Below are 17297 nucleotides of genomic sequence, written 5' to 3' on the forward strand. Positions count from 1 at the left end.
AAGGAAATATCAGACTTAATCTGCAGAATAGAACAAATGAACCTAATAAGAATTTATGAAACATTTCATCCAATGGCTACAGAACATCCTCCTGAGCATATGGATCATCCTCAAGGACAGATGACATGTTAGGTCACAAAACAAGTCTTAAAACATTCAAAAAAAACTGAAATAATAGCAAGCATCTTCTCTGACCACAACGAAATAAAGCTACAAATAAATAACAAGAGGAATTTTGGAACATATACAAAAGCATGGAAGTTAAATAATATGCTCCTGAATGAACAGTGGGTCAATGAAAACACTATGAAGGAAATTGAAAAATTTATTGAAACAATAATAATGGAAACACAACTACCAAAATCTATGAGATACAGTGAAAGCAGTACTAAGAAGGAAATTTATACCTATGAGGGCCTACATCAAAAAGAAGAAAAACTTCAAATAAATAACCTAACATTGCATCTTAAAGAACTAGAAGAGCAAGAGCAAACCGAACCCAAAATTAGAACAAACAATAAAGATCAGAGCAGAAATAAATACATTTGAAATGAATAAAATACAAAATATCAATAAATATCATTTGCAACAGCATGGATGGAACCAGAAGTCATTATGATAAGTGAAATAGGTCAGTCAGAGAAAGACAAACTTTGCATGTTCTCACTTATTTGTGGGTGCTAAAAAAATCAAAACAACTGAACTCATGGAGATAGTAGAAGAATGATTACCAGAGGCTGGGAAGTGCAGCTGGGGAGGAGGGGAAATGGGGATGATTAATGAGTACAAAAAAAAATAGAAAGAATAAATAAGACTTAGTACTTGATAGCACAACAGGGTGACTACAGTCAATAATTTAATTGGACATTTTATAACTAAAAGAGTGTAATTGGATTGTAACACAAGGATGAATGCTTCACAGGATGGTTACCCCATTTTCCACGATGTGATTATTACCTGTTGCATGCCTGTATCAAAGTATCTCATATACCCCATAAATATATACACCAACTCTTTACCCACAAAAATAAATAAATTATTTTTTTTTAAAAAAAGAAGTAGACTGGGTGCGGTGGCTCACGCCTATAATCCCAACACTTTGGGAGGTCGAGGCAGGTGGATCACCTGAGGTCAGGAATTTGAGACCAGCTTGGTTAACATGGTGAAACACTGTCTCTACTAAAAATATAAAAATTAGCTAGGCGTGCTGGTGGGCGCCTGTAATCCCAGCTACTCAGGAGGCTGAGGCAGGAGAATCCCTTGAACCCGGGAAGCAGAGGTTGTGGTGAGCCAAGATCATGCCATTGAACTCCAGCCTGGTGACAGAGCAAGACTCCGTCTCAAAAAAAAAAAAAAGTATCCTCAAGGTCTCTCTGACCTTCGCCCCCCTATCTCTCAGTTATCTTTCTGTCCAAAAGTACAGGATGAGGCTGTTCTCTGTAGTTCCTTCATCTACCTAGAAACTGGAACCCCAAAGAATACAACTGCCTTCAATCCTGTTGACAAAAAAAGCAAATTCTGTAAAATATTTAAGGTTTATTCTGAGCCAAACATAAGTGACCATGGTCCGAAGCACAGTCTCCAGAGGTCCTGAGAAAGCACGCCCAAGGTGGTTGGATTATAACTTGGTTTTATACATTTTAGGGAGACTTCCAGATTGTGTCAGCAGGCTGCTGCTCCCACCAGATGCATAAACCAGTACACAAAAGCTCCCAGATGACCTTGAGGGCACAAATTACATGTTCAGTTTTCCCCAAAGATGCATGCAGCACAGTCCAAAGTGTGCCTTCCTCTGAACGCTTCTCTTAGACACAACAGTGGTATTAAAATTATGCATTATATTCCCCTTTCTAGGATGAAAATTACCAATACTGCTAACATACTGGTAAGTCATTAATATGACAGCATAATTTACACAGCACATTAATATGACGCATAATTTACACAGCACGTAAATGTTACATGTTAGCCAACTTTCTGCAGAGTAAACGAAGATCATTTTGTTAAAAGTTTTTTTTTCTATAAATAGGTTTTTGGTAATTTTTTTTATATATACTTTAAGTTCTGGGATACACGTGCAGAACGTGCAGGTTTGTTACAAAGGTATACATGTGCTATGGTGGTTTGCTGCACTTATCAACCCATCATCTACATTAGGTATTTCTCCTAAAGCTATCCCTCCCCTAGCCCCCACCCTGTTGGTAATTATTTTTAATCAAATTGGCTATAATTTAAAAAAAATTTTTTTTGGAGACAGAGTCTTACTCTGTCACCCAGGCTGGAGTGCAGTGGCGCAATTATGGCTCCACTGCAGCCTTGATTTCCCAAACTCAAGCAATCCTCCCACTTCAGTCCCCTGAGTAGTTGGGACCACAGGCATGCACCACCATGGCTGGCTAATTAAAAAAAAAAAAAAAATTTCTAGAAAAGGGGTCTCTGGACAGGCGCGGTGGCTCATGCCTGTAATCCCAGAACTTTAGGAGGCTGAGGCAGGCAGATCACGAGGTCTAGAGATAGAGACCATCCTGGCCAACATGGTGAAACCTCATCTCTACAAAAAATACAAAAAATTAGATGGGTGTGGTGGAGACTGAGGCAGGAGGATCGCTTGAACCCAGGAGGCGGAGGTTGCAGTGAGCCGACATCGCGCCAATGCACTCCAGCCTGGCGACAGAGCGAGACTCCATCTCAAAACAACAACAACAACAACAACAACAAAACAAAAAGGGGACTCCCTATTGCCCAGCCGGGTCCTGAACTTCTGGGTTCAAGCAATCCTTCCACCTAGGCCTCCCAAAGTGCTGGAACACAGGTGTGGGCCACCATACCCAGCCTATAACAATTTCATAACTTCCAATTGAAGGAGCGCAAGGAATTTCCACCCCAAAACACAGCCTCCTGAGATAATGAGTATTTTGAATTAAAAGCCCTTAGAAATCAACAGGTATTAGGAATAGATTTTTCCTCTGTCTACATAAACACCAGATAGACCCAACAAAAACAATACTTTTTCCTTCTCTCCATTATCTCACAATCTACTGCAGAAAAGATGACCAAGAATGTAACCAGACCTAATCAGATCTTTCTACAAAATAACGTCTGCCTCTCGGGATCACTCCATTTCCAGACAGAATCATTTACACATCAGTCTCTGTTCCCTCATCCATTCATTCTCCACAGTAATCAATTACTCAGCAGAATACCAATATTCCCTATCTCCTCTTCCCCTCTGAAATAAGATTATGTAAGTATTTGGGCCCCATTGGGATACTGGGCAATCATTCTGTGATTCTCACGTGTGCACGTTAATAAATCTGTATGCTTTTTCTCTATGTGCCTTTTTTTTTTCTTTTGAGATGGAGTCTCGCTCTGTCGCCCAGTCTGGAGTTCAGTGGCGCAATCTCAGTTCACTGCAACCTCCACCTCCTGGGTTCAAGAGATTCTCCTGCCTCAGCCTCCCGAGCAGCTGGGACTGCAGGCGCCCGCCACCACACCCTGTGAATTTTTGTACTTTTAGTAAAGACAGGATTTCACCATGTTGGTCAGGCTGGTCTAGAACTCCTGACGTCAGGTAATTTGCCCACCTTCGCCTCCCAAAGTGCTGGGATTACAGGCGTAAGCCACTGCACTCAACCAGTATGCCTTTTTGAGTTGATTTTTATACCGCATTGTACTTGAAATGGTAAGCAATGACCCCTCAGTGTTCTTCAATTTGGGGGTATCTTATAATTTATATGGTTCCACATGCTGACTTTTCACCTCCTAGCATGTGTTTGTTGTTGTTGTTGTGAGAAGGAATCTTGCTCTGTCGCCCAGGCTGGAGTGCAGCGGCGCGATCTCAGCTCACCGCAACCTCTGCCTCCCGGGTTCAAGCAATTCTCCTGCCTCAGCCTCCTGTGTAGCTGGGATTACAGGCGCGTGCCACCACGCCCGGCTAACTTTTGTATTTTTAGTAGAGAGGGGGTTTCACCATGTTGGTCAGGCTGGTCTCAACTCCTGACCTCGTGATCCGTCCGCCTCGGCCTCCCAAAGTGCTGGGATTACAGGCTTGAGCCACCGCGCCCCCCCAACATGTTTTAAAAATACAAATGAGCGGCCGGGCGCAGTGGCTCACGCCTGTAATCCTAACACTTTGGGAGGCTGAGCCGGGTGGATTGACTGAGGTCAGGAGTTCGAGACCAGTCTGGCCAACCTGGTGAAACCCCGTCTCTACTAAAAATACAAAAATTAGCCGGGCGTAGTGGCGCATGCCTGTAATCCTAGCTACCCGGGAGGCTGAGGCAGGAGAATCGCTGGAACCTGGCAGGCGGAGGCTGCAGTGATCCGATATCTCACCACTACACTCCAGCCTGGGCGACAGAGTGAGACTCTATCTCAAAAAAAAAAAAAAGAAGAAAAGAAAAAAAAAAGAGTTCATTGTAAAGTCATTGTGCTTTTTAAGACTATTATTAACATGTGGCCTAAAACAAAACCCTGTCAGAGGCTCCAGGGGACAACCCCAGCCTTGCAGAGCAGGGTGGACATTTGGCATTTTGTTCAAAGTTGCACTGAGGCTCAGTGCGATTCCCAGAACTGTGGTAGCTCCCTGGTTTCCACAGACACTGCAGTTGATGAAGGCTGACAGTTTAATTCCAATGAACGGATGTGCATGTGCGACGGGCACAGCAACTGGGTTTGTTTTCACTCTACTCTTGCTTAAGTGAGGCAATAATACAAAGTTGACTGTGGGCTCCCAGAACACTTGCTGGTGCTAATGCCTACACTGTCAACTGCAATTCAAGAACAGATGACAAATTCAAGACAATGCCCTGCAAATGATGCCAATTTTTTTTTTTTCTTTTTGAGGCACAGTCTCATTCCATTGCCCAGGCTGGAATACAGGTCACTGCAGCCTCAGCCTCGCCCTTTGGGACTTCAGCAATCCTCCCACCTCACCCTCCTGAGTAGCTAAGACTACAGGCCATACTGGCAAATTTTTTTTTTTTTGAGACGGAATCTCGCTGTGTCGCCCAGGCTGGAGTGCAGTGGCACAGTCTCGGCTCACTGCAAGCTCCGCCTCCCGGGTTCATGCCATTCTCCTGCCTCACCCTCCTGAGTAGCTGGGACTGCAGGCGCCCGCCACTACACCCGGCTAATTTTTTGTATTTTTAGTAGAGATGGGGTTTCACCCTGTTAACCAGGATGGTCTCAATCTCCTGACCTCGTGATCCACCCGCTTCGGCCTCCCAAAGTGCTGGGATTATAGGCGTGAGCCACCGCACCTGGTCCATACTGGCAAATTTCTTGACTTTTTTTTTTTTTTTTTTTTTTTTGAGAGACAAGACAAGGTTTCACTACGTTACCCAGGCTGATTTTGAACTCCTAAACTCAAGTAATCCTCCCGATGTGGCCACCCAAACTGCTGGTTTTACAGATGTGAGCTACTGCGACTGGACCAAATGATGCCAAATATATTCCTGAAAACAAACATACACACAACTTCTAAAGTGTGATCAATGCATGACTAGTCTAGCTTTCATAGTTCAAATAAGACTAAATATTTGTGTGGATTTTAAAAGATATACCTATTCCAGGGGTTACTGGTAAGGTTTGACCAACAATCAATCACTAAGGCGATTATTTCTGGATCCCATCACAGACATCAGTAACAGGCAGCTGGGGAGACATGGAAGGTTTTTGACTATGGCAAAGATATGATCCATACTCAGATTTAAGAAAAATTACTGGGGGGAGTCTGGGCACAGTGGCTTACACCTGTAATCCCAGCACTTTGGAAAGCCGAGGCAGGCGGATCACCTGAGGTCAGGAGTTTGAGACCAGCCTGGCCAACACAGTGAAACCCCGTCTCAACTAAAAATATAAAAATTAACCAGGTGTGGTGGCAGGCGCCTGTAGTCCTAGCTACTTGGGAGGCTGAGGCAGGAGAATCACTTGAACCTGGGAGGCGGAGGTTGCAGTGAGCGGAGATCGCGCCATTGCACTCCAGCTTGGGGGACAAGAGTGAGACTTCAACTCAAAAAAAAAGAAGAAAAAAAAGAAAAATTACTGGGGGGAGGAAAGAGTTATATAGAATGAATAGCAACACTATTGTTGAGAAATAGGCCAAAAATAAGGCAAAAACATTCAATGTGAAATAAAGGAAAACTGATAAGAACTGAAATAAGGCAAAAACATTCAATGTGAAATGAAGGAAAACTGATAAGAACTGGTAGTTCATTGGGTAGCAGGTAGATTCCATTTTAAAACAGAATTTGAAGCCAAACAAGAGCTAGGTTAGTAAAATTGCCAAGGAAAGTCAGGAGAAGGGGCTGGATTGCAATGTGAAAAGAAATTGTGATTTGGTGCCCTTGGAGCATTTATATTCATTAAGCAGGCCCTTGAAAACGCGGAGTAGGTATAGATACCCTCTGCTGAACCTTCCCAGAGGGCAGATGGGACCCCCAATGAAGACAAGAGGAGAAAGGAGAAAATGGCAAAGCCACAGGAAGAAAGCTGAAGAACCAATGAGGTAAGAAAATCAGGATATCTCAGGTCATCAGAACCAAGAAAAGAGCTTTAAAAAGGTACAAATGTCACAGAAAAATTAAGAAGGACTGAAAATAGGCGCTGAATGCTATTTGGGAATTCATTGCTGACCTCACAACTGCTAATCCAATGTTGTAAACACAAGCCAGTCCAAAAGAAGACACGGAAGTGGTGAGGACGGGGTGAGGAAGATGAAGAAGTGAGGGCAGCAAGGCAGGTCCACACAGTAAGTTAAAGTCACTGGGAGGCAGCTCTAGAAAATTTCAAGGTTTAAAGTCTAGGATGGTGACGTCGAGGCAGGTGGATCACTTGAAGCTAGGAATTCAAAACTAGTCTGGCCAACAAGGTGAAACCCCATCTCTATTAAAAATACAAAAATTAGGCTAGGCGCGGTGGCTCACACCTGTCAACCCAGCACTACGTGAGGCCGTGGTGGGTGGATCACCTGAGGTTGAGAGTTAAGACCAGCCTGACCAACATGGGGAAACCCCGTCTCTACTAAAAATACAGAATTAGCCGGGTATGGTGGCACATGCCTGTAATCCCAGCTACTCGGGAGGCTGAGGCAGGAGAATTGCTTGAACCCGGGAGGCAGAGATTGCAGTGAGCCGAGATTGCACCATTGCACTCCAGCTTGGGCAACGAGAGCGAAACTCTGTCTCAAAAAAAAAAAAAAAAAATTGGCTGGACATGATGGTGTGGCCTGTAATCCCAGCTACTGAGGAGGCTAAGGCAGGGGAATCGTTTGAACCTGGGAGGTGAAAGTTGCAGTGAGCCAAGATGGCACCATCGCACTCCAGCCTGGGTGACAAAGCAAGGCTCTTTATCAAAAATAAATAAATAAATAAATAAATAAAGTCTAGGAATACCTCATTGGGGGTGAGGAGGGGAAAAAATAGCCTATAAATGAGAGTAAAGGGGCAAACCATGGAAGGTAACAGAGGCTCTGAGGACTGGGTTTATCTGCCAGATTAGGAAAAGGAGAGGGCTGCAATAAAGCAGTCTATAAACAAAGTCTGAAGTGACAGGTCGGTTGAGCTCATCTCAGATACCCCAGTCTGATAAAAATTGTGTATCGGCACAAATTCAGGTCTACTTCAAGAGGGAGAGGGTGGAGTTGAGACAAAAGAACAAAGTAGGAAAGACCTGTAACAGATACAAAAAGTGCAATGAGGAGTCAAACAGAAATGAGCAAAAAGTATGCCAGAAAGTACAGAGGGCCCAGATTATGTATTGAGGGACAATCTATAGCATTCCTTGTCTTATTCCTGCAAATCTCGGCTACCTGTCCTCAGGACCAAAGTGGGGTTTACCCATGTTTGGGAATGCACAGAAGCTTATAAACCTGGTTGTACATCAGGATCGTCTGGGCACTTGTTAAAAATACAGCTTCTTGGCCAGGCGTAGTGGCTCACGCTTGTAATCCCAGCACTTTGGGAGGCCAAGGCAGGTGGATCACCTGAGGTCAGGAGTTCAAGACCAGCCTAGCCAACATGGTGAAACCCCGTCTCTACTAAAAGTACAAAAATTAGCTGGGCATAGTGGTAGGTGCCTGTAATCCCAGCTACTCGGAAGGCTGAGGCAGGAGAATCATTTGAACCTGGGAGGGGGAGGTTGCAGTAAGCTGAGATCGTGCCATTGCACTCCAGCCTGGGGAACAAGAGTGAGACTCTGTCTCAAAAAAAAAAAAAAAAAAAAAAAAAATACAGCTTCTTGGCCGGGCGTGGTGGCTCATGCCTGTAATCCCAGCACTTTGGGAGGCTGAGGCGGACGGATCACCTGAGGTCGGGAGTTCGAGACCAGCCTACCAACAAGGAGATAACCTGTCTTTACTAAAAATACAAAATTAGCCAGGCGTGGTGGCACATGCCGGTAATCCCAGCTACTTGGGAGGATGAGGCAGGAGAATCACTTGAACCCAGGAGGCGGAGGTTGCAGTGAGTCAAGATGGCGCCATTGCACTCCAGCCTGGGCAACAAGAGCAAAACTCCATCTCAAAAAATAAAATAAAAAATAAATGCATCATGTTCTAATCCTTTTTCAATCAATTTTCCAGCAAATGCGTATTTGAAAAAAAAAGAGATTTGAGCAAGAGCAATACAAGTAAGTACTATTGATTAAATTCTGGTTCTGAACCAGAACTATATGTATGTTATCTCCCGATAAAAGGACTGACTCCAACAGCAGGTGACCTCAGGCAGACCCCCAATCAAGTTCCCGTTCCCTCAACAAATTCCAGTTACTCTTCTCTGTTAGCAGTTAAAACCATGAACCTAGATTTCCTTCAGCAGAGAAAAGGAATGCAAGCAAGCAGGTGACTGTGGAGTAAGAGTCTCTCAATGCTCTTAGGTCCACAAGTTTACATGGCTATTCATTAAAAGACCACTGACTAGGCCGGGCGCAGTGGCTCACCCCTGTAATCCCAGCACTTTGGGAGGCCGAGGCGGGTGGATCACCTGAGGTCGGGAGTTCGAGACCAGCCTGCCCAACTTGGAGAAACCCCATCTCTACTAAAAATACAAAATTAGCCAGGCATGTTGACGCTTGCCTGTAATCCCAGCTACTCGGGAGGCTGAGGCAAGAGAATTGCTTGAACCCAGGAGGCAGAGGTTGTGGTGAGCCGAGTTCACTCCATTGCACTCCAGCCTGGGCAACAAGAGTGAAACTCCTTCTAAAAAAAAAAAACAAAAAAAAACCACTGACTGCTCTTTAAACTGTTCTTGGAGCCAGGCGCGGTGGCTCACACCTGTAATCCCAGCACTTTGGGAGGCTGAGGCAGGCGGATCACAAGGTCAGGAGATCGAGACCATCCTGGCTAACACGGTGAAACCCCGTCTCTACTAAAAATACAAAAAATTAGCCGGGCGTGGTGGCAGGCGACTGTAGTCCCAGCTACTCTAGAGGCTGAGGCAGGAGAATGGCGTGAACCTGGGAGGCGGAGCTTGAAGTGAGCCGAGATTGCGCCACTGCACTCCAGCCTGGGCGACAGAGCCAGACTCCGTCTCAAAAAATAAAAATAAAAAATAAAAATAAATAAGCTGTTCTTGGGAGGAAATTCTTATAAGAAACCTTTCCTGGTTCCAATTTCAGAGCCCATCTTTAAGGAGCTTCTAAGAAGCATTAATGATATTCATGCACATGCACACCATCCATCATTTTAGTGTACATCTTTACTTGTTTAGAACATTGTATGATTTTAATAATACTAAAGATACTTTTATTTAAAAATATAATATAGATTTTTTAATGTTACAAATAACATTAGCTCTAACATATGAATGCAAATGACCTATGGTTATTGCTTTACGTTGGGCCGCTCAAAGCCCTGAAAAACCTTAAGAACAGGTGTTAACAGGCATGGAAGCACTGAAGCCAGTGACATAAGTCTGAATCCTGCCTCTGAAATTTACTAGGTGCAGGGTACTGCAATAGGACTTTCTGAAACTTTTTTTCCTTCCCTAAAATTGTAATAATACCACCTATTTTTTCAGGGTTGTTATAAGAACTAGAGGTAACATACACATAGTCCTGGTTCAGTGCCAGAATTCAATCAATAGTACTTTTTTGTATTGCTTTCACCAAAATTTCTATCCCTCTTCCCCAGAGATGAAATTAGTACTCTAGAAGTTCTCAGGATACTGGGGTATATGTTGAAAATGTGAACATTCCAGCCATGGTGAGTACCAGAAAAAAAAAAAAACTGTACTTACATAGAAAGTTTACCAAGTAAATAATGTGAAAAGTCCCTCACCACAAAGCACCGAGATGCTGAATAAATTACAACAGATATTCAGATACTCAGATACAACAAATGCATGGCTGAGCTCATAACAAAATAAAGGAGGTGCCCAAAGGCAAGCAAAAAAAAAAAAAAAGAACCCAAAACCTAAACACAAGTAACTAACTTGTAAGACCATGCTGCCCAAGAGGCAAAGTCATTGCCCGGAACCCGAAAGCCTAGGGGACTAAGAGCCTTGCAGGGACTGAAGTTTTGGCCTTGGGTTTTCACAATATGAAAAAGCCGAACCTGAGGCCTGGAACTAAGGTTCCATAAAAGGGAGCATTGGGCCGGGCACGGTGGCTCACACCTGTAATCCCAGCACTTTGGGAGGCTGAAGTGGGAGGATCACTTGAGGTCAGGAGTTGGAGACCAGCCTGGCCACCATGGTGAAACCCCATCTCTACAAAAATACAAAAATTAGCCAGGTGTGGTGGCGGACGCCTGTAATCCCAGCTAATTGGGAGGCTGAGGCAGGAGAATCGCTTGAATCTGAGAGGCAGAAGTTGCAGTGAGCCAAGATCACGCCACTGCATTCCAGCCTGGGCAATAGAGCGAGGTTCTGTCTCAAAAAAAAAAAAAAAAAACGTGAGTGCACCCCAGCACTTTGGGAAGCTGAAGCAGGCAGATCACGAGGTCAGGAGTTTGAGACCAACCTGGCCAATATGGCGAAACCCCATCTCTACTAAAAAATACAAAAATTAGCCAGGCGTGGTGGCGCACGCCTGTAGTCCCAGCCACTCAGGAGGCTGAGGCAAGAGAATCACTGGAACCTGGGAGGCAGAGGTTGCAGTAGCTGAGATGGCGCCACTGCACTCTAGCCTGGGCAACAGGGTGAGACTCTGTCCCAAAGAAAAACCACTTTGAGAGAGGGTAACCAAATGACTTCTAGATCTTTAAATTTATGGGGCCACAACAGTCAAAATGTTCCCCCCACTCCATGCCTAAAGACAACCTGGTGTCTTTTACCCTCTTCGCTCTCATAGCACTTCTTAGCAACTTGCTTAGGACTAAGACTAAAGAAGCCAACTCATTTTCCAAAGAGGCTACTTATGAATATGGTAAGAGCACTTTCTCTGATGCCAAACACACTTGTGTTTGAATCCTGGCTAACCAACTACCAGTTAATAATGCCAAGCCAGTTAGTAAAACTCTGTCTCAAATTTTCAGTTGTAAAATGAGCATAATGTTACCTACTTAGTAAATTGCTGTAAATTTACACACATGCATATTTGTGTGTACCACAATACAGTTCTCAGTGTAGAAAATGCATTCAATAGGCCGGGTGCAGTGGCTCACGCCTATAATCCCATCACTTTTGGGAGGCCGAGGTGGGTGGATCACCTGAGGTTGGGAGTTCGAGACCAGTGTGACCAATATGGAGAAACCCGTCTCTACTAAAACTACAAAATTAGCCGGGCTTGGTGGCGCATGCCTGTAATCCCAGCTACTCGGGAGGCTGAGGCAGAAGAATCGCTTGGACCAGGGAGGCGGAGGTTGCCGTGAGCCGAGATCAGGCCATTGCACTCCAGCCTGGGCAACAAGAGTGAAACTCCATCTCAAAAAAAAAGAAAAGAAAAGAAAAGAAAAGAAAATGCATTCAATAGCCAGTTGCGGTGGCTCAAGCCTATAATCTCAGCACTTTGGGAGGCCGAGGCAGGTGGATTATCTGAGGTCAGGAGTTTGAGACCAGCCTCACCAACGTGGTGAAACCCTGTCTCTATTAAAAGTACAAAAATTAGCTGTGCGTGGTGGCAGGTGCCTGTAATCCCAGCTACTCGGGAGGCTGATGCAGGAGAATTGCTGCAACCCAGTGGGTGGAGGTTGCAGTGAGCCAAGATCGTGCCATTGCACTCCAGCCTGGGCGACAAGAGTGAAACTCTGTCTCAAAAAAAAAAAAAAAGAAAGAAAGAAAGAAAGAAAAGGAAAGGCATTCAATGAACAGTAGTTGTTATGAACATCATAGGGGGACAGCATTAATTCACTAATTTATTTAAGTATCTATAGAGTGTCTCCTACATGCCAGTACTAGTGCTAGACTTTTGGGGACACAGAGATGAGTAAAAATAATGACTCCTTGTTATGATACTGTTTGCTTTGTGCCAGACATTTACCTATAAAATTTTACTTAATTCTGCCAGCAATCTTATTAAGTACTGTTTTTTTGGTGTGTGTGTGTGTGTGTGTGTGTGTGTGTGTGTGTGTGTGTGTGTGTGTGTGTGTGTGTGTGTGTGTGTTTAAGAGATGGAATCTTGGCCGGGCACAGTGACTTGACTTACGCCTGTAATCCCAGCACTTTGGGAGGCTGAGGCGGGTGGATCACAAGGTCAAGAGATCAAGACCATCCTAGCCAACAAGGTGAAACCCCGTCTCTACTAAAAATACAAAAATTAGCTGGCCATGTGGTGTGTGCCTGTAGTCCCAGCTACTAGGGAGGCTGAGGCAGGAGAATCACTTCAGCCCAGGAGGCAGAGGTTGCAGTGAGCCAAGATTGCGCCACTGCACTCCAGCCTGGCGACAGGGTAAGACTCAGTCTCAAAAAAAAAAAAAGATGGAGTGTTGCTACGTTGCTCAGGCTGGAGTGCAGTAGCTATTCACAGGTGCAAACATAGCATACTTCATCCTCAAACTCATGGCTTGTAGTGATTCTCCTGCCTCAGCCTCCCAAGTAGCTGAGACTATAGGAGTGCACCGATTATAAGGACTGTTATCTCTGTTGTCTAGATGAAGAAACGTAGAAATTAAGAGACAGTCCAATTCACACAGCTAGCTATGGAAGAGGGACTAGAACGTGAGTGCTATAGAACCCCAAAGCCTATGTCTTAATTGCTTCACCTTTCTGTTTCACTTAAATGGGGAGCTTCACATTCAGGAATACACAAAGGATGCAGTTGGTACACTTTATTATTTTTGCCAAAAAGCACAGAACTCTAAAAACAGCAGGGTTTATAACCACAGAACATAACAATGCTAAATGGAATTTTCTGCCAAGTTCTTGAGTTTTCAGTTTTTGTTCCTTCTTCTTTAAGAGGGAAAGTGACATTTCAATTGAGTAATGCCTACTTTGTAATGCGTTTAAATTTCGTGGTTTTCATATATAAATATTTTCCTAGGTGCTATAGAATGAATTGGCACTTTTCAGTAACTTAAATGTGGTTTACTTTTTGATGAGGGGGAAGAACAGAGTTATCTAATGATACTATTGAACTAATAGGGAGGCAGATTTGAGTCAAAGAAGAAAGCACTTTCTAAAATATTTTTTACCCTTCCCAAATTGAACAGGGTGTGGTCATCCAGTAGTTTGAGACTACTTCTCAAAACACTAGATCATTCTCCTACAGATATTACAGATTTTATCATGGTAAGGGGAATGGCTGTACCTATTAAAATAATTACTTTTCGACCCTGAAAATAGCAACAAGAATTTTGAGTTTCAGCCGGTGTACAATATCGAGACAATGTAACACACCTAGAAAAGGTAGTGCTAGGTTCTCCATTTTAAAAAAACTGCTCTGGGTTTTCTTTGAATAAAAAAAAAAAAAATGGTGTGTGCCTGTAGTCCCATCTACTTAAGAGACTGAGGCAGAAGGATAGCTTTGAGCCCATGAGTTCGAAGCTATAGTGAGCTACGATTGTACCTATGAATAGGCACAGCACTCTAGCCTTATCCTGGGCAACACAGTGAGACCCCATCTCTCTCTGACTCCCCTCCCCTCTCTCTCTCCCTCTCTCTCTCTTTTTGAGACAGGGTCTCACTCTGTTGCCCAGGCTGGAATACAGTGAAACGATCATGGCTCACTACAGCCTCCACCTCCTGAGCGCAAGCGATCCTCCCACTTCAGCCCACACGGGGTCATTTTTTGCAGAGACGAGGTTTTGAAATGTTCCCAGGCCGGTCTCAAAGTCCTGGGCTCAAGCGATCCCCCCCCTCGGTCTCCCAAAGTGCTGGGATTACAGGCGTGAGCCCCCGTGCCAAGCAATCCCGTCTCTTAAAAAAAAAAAAAAAAAAAATGCCTGGCCAACATGGTGAAACTCCGTCTCTACTAAAAGTACAAAAAATTAGCCGGGCGTAGTGGCGGGCACCTGTAGTCCCAGCTACTCGGGAAGCTGAGGCAGGAGAATGGCGTGAACCCGGGAGGCGGAGCTTGCAGTGAGCCGAGATTGCGTCACTGCACTCCAGCCTGGGCGACAGAGCCAGACTCCGTCTCAAAAAAAAAAAAGTACAAAAATTAGCTGTGCATGGTGGCAGGCACCTGTAACCCCAGCTACTCGGGAGGCTGAGACAGGAGAATCTTGAAGCCAGGAGGCAGAGGTTGCAGTGAGCCGAGATTGCACCACCGCACTCCAGCCTGCGGGACAACAGCAAAACTGCGTCTCAAAAAAAAAAAAAAAAAAAAAAAAAGAATAGAAAAGAGAAAAAGCAGAGCCACCTTACAGAAATGATTTGTAGACTGCCACAACTCCTTTTTACCCTTACTGCTAAGAGGGCACTTCCTCTTTTCCCCTACTCAACGGGTTTGTAATTTAGCCAGGTGATTTTAAGTAAAATGATAGAATAAAGAATTTGAGGCCGGATGTGGTGGCTCACATCTGTAATCCCAGCACTTTGGGAGGCTGAGGCGGGCGGATCACTTGAGATCAGGAGTTCGAGACCAGCCTGGGCAACATGGTGAAACCCCCGTATCTACTAAAAACAGAAAAATTAGTTGGGCGTGGTGGCGCATGCTTGCAATCCCAGCTACTTGGGAGGCTGAGGCAGGAGAATCGCTTGAACCCGGGAGGCAGAGGTTGCAGTGAGCTGAGTTCATGCCACTGCACTCCAGCTTGGGCGACAGAGTGAGACTCCGTCTCACAAAAATAAGGAATTTGGTGCCCACTATTCTCCAACTGAAAACAGTTGATGATTAACAAATTCTGTACATTAAATAACTTGAAAACCCATTAAATAAATACCTTCGATCCAAAGCAAATCATTTTCATTTGATAAGGAAGAAAACACCCTCCCATTAATTTGAGTGAATCACACCTAAGACTGGAAGAGAGTTCAGAAACTGTTTCGCTAGTGTCCTCATTTTGAAGACAAGGAAATGAAGACCGAAGGCACTGTAATTCAGTTACTTGTTTACATATTTTCTCACCTCACAATTTCTGCCCTTATCTACTGTAGTTATATCTTTTTAATTCATCATGTTTTTCTGCTCTATGCCTACTACAAGTTCAGAACCAGGACTAAAAGGGAACATTTAAAAGCTCTAATATTTATCATATTTAAATCGTCATATTTGCTTAATCAGAATGAAATGCGTGAAAGTAATTAGAATTATTTGTATTTCTGCTGCTCAAATGAGGTTTTGCCTCGTAAGCTGGTCTACATACCAGACATCTCTGGCATAAAGGAGGGGAGGGGATTTTAAAGAAGTTTTGCAAATCCAAGAAAAAAGAAATCCCTAGTTTCAAACTCGCCTGGGGAGAAGAGAACACATTTTCAAGACAAGGGAGATTACATGGCCTTGAACAGATCGCCTTGAATAGATCACCTTGAGGACTTCTTTAAGATTCAATGAGAATTCAGAAATCAAAACACCGCATTACTGACATCTGAACCTATTAACATGAAAACAGCAATAATGATTCCGTTTTCTGATGTTAGGAACAGCTTTCCTTGCCGCTTTTCACAGTCAGCCTGGGAGTCAAACGTCCCTTTAAGAAAATCCAGGCACTAAGAAGGTTGCTCACCACACCTAGGTTGTCAGACCTGGGCGGACACCAGCCTCCGCTTCACCGTTTTAGGCCTCCACCACGGCTGCCCAAAGCAGGAATTTAGCGAAGCAGCTTAAGCTTCAGTAGCTAGAAAACTGGTCTTTTCAAATCCTAACAAAAGTTAGAGAGAAAAAAAGAATTCTACCTTTACTTTCTGAATTTTCTGAGAAGTGACCTCCAGGGCAAGCTCGGCGGTAGGCGGGTTCCTGCCCAAGGTCCTCTGGGGGAAGGGACAGCATAGCTAAGGGAGTGGGTGGCCGAACGCAGCCTTCCACAACGAATCTCCCGAACCAGTTACCTCCGCAGCGGGGGACGAGAGGGCGCACCTGCAGGGCGCTGGAAGCGCCCCTCACCCGCACCTACGCGCCGGGGCCACCCTTCCCCCGCGCCCCGAGGCGCCTACCTGTGGCTCCTGAGGGCACCTGGCCCTTGAAGGCAGCGGTCCCTACACGTCCCAGGTGCGACGCGGGCCTGCTCCAGGGCCGGGGCACCCCGGGCGGCAGGTAGGAGGGGTTGGACTTCCGCCGGATCGCCACCCGCCTGAAGTTGGAGCCGCCCTCGTCGCCCATCCTGCCGGGCTCGACCGCCGCTCCCCGACTCCTCCCGCTCCCGTCCAGCCGCGAGCGGCCCCTGGGGGGCGTCGCCTGCATGCCCAGGTTCGGCGCGACTCCGGAGGCGCCCTCTACTGCGGCGTCTCCTTAGCGAGTGCCTCCTCTCCCTCTCCTTCCCGGGACACTCCCTCCCGGCGTCGCGGCGAGTTTCGCTGCGACTCCTCCTGCGGCAGCCGCAGCGCCTCGGTAGCTGCAGCTCCCGCACTCACTCAAAGCCGCTACCGCAGCTGCCAGGCCGGGGCTGCCTCCACCCCTTCCTCTCTGGAGCCAATCGCCAGCAGGCCCCCAAGGGCGGGAGAAGGAGAGCGCAGAGGGTTCAGCCTGTTGGCGCCGCCGCCGCCGCCTCCGCCTCCTCCTCCTCCGGCCGGGGAAGCAGCCAAGAACTTGCTGTGCCCAGCGGAGCGCCCTGGGCGCGGCCCCGGAGTCGGAGCGGGTTCGCTGTGGCCGGCCCCTCCCGGCCGCGCCACTGCCTCGCCCTTTGGCCGAGGGGAGCCGCGCGGGCGCGCACCTGCGGCCGCACACCTGGGGTGCTGCGAGGCGGGGCCCGCGCTCACCTGCTGGCCACGCAGTGCACTCGGGAAGAAGTCCAGCTACTCTGGACCATGTCCAGGGTGCTTGCGTTC

At 45.9% G+C, this 17297-nt stretch overlaps 1 protein-coding gene across 2 annotated transcripts in view; it reads right to left on the reverse strand.

Moving 5' to 3' along the window:
* Positions 1-17031, reverse strand: part of FGD4 (FYVE, RhoGEF and PH domain containing 4) — a 252204-nt gene extending 235173 nt beyond the window's left edge. For both annotated transcript variants that reach the window (XR_008670350.1, XM_031000938.2), the window contains exon 1: positions 16467-17031. Coding sequence is in view for 1 of the 2 variants with exons in the window: in XM_031000938.2 (XP_030856798.2) it covers positions 16467-16713 (247 nt within the window). In the remaining variant the exon portion in view is untranslated. The remainder of the gene's footprint in view (positions 1-16466) is intronic.
* Positions 17032-17297: the final 266 nt, after the last annotated feature.

The sequence above is a fragment of the Gorilla gorilla genome, chromosome 10 (genome assembly GCF_029281585.2).
Source record: "Gorilla gorilla gorilla isolate KB3781 chromosome 10, NHGRI_mGorGor1-v2.1_pri, whole genome shotgun sequence".
Classification (NCBI taxonomy): domain Eukaryota; kingdom Metazoa; phylum Chordata; class Mammalia; order Primates; family Hominidae; genus Gorilla; species Gorilla gorilla.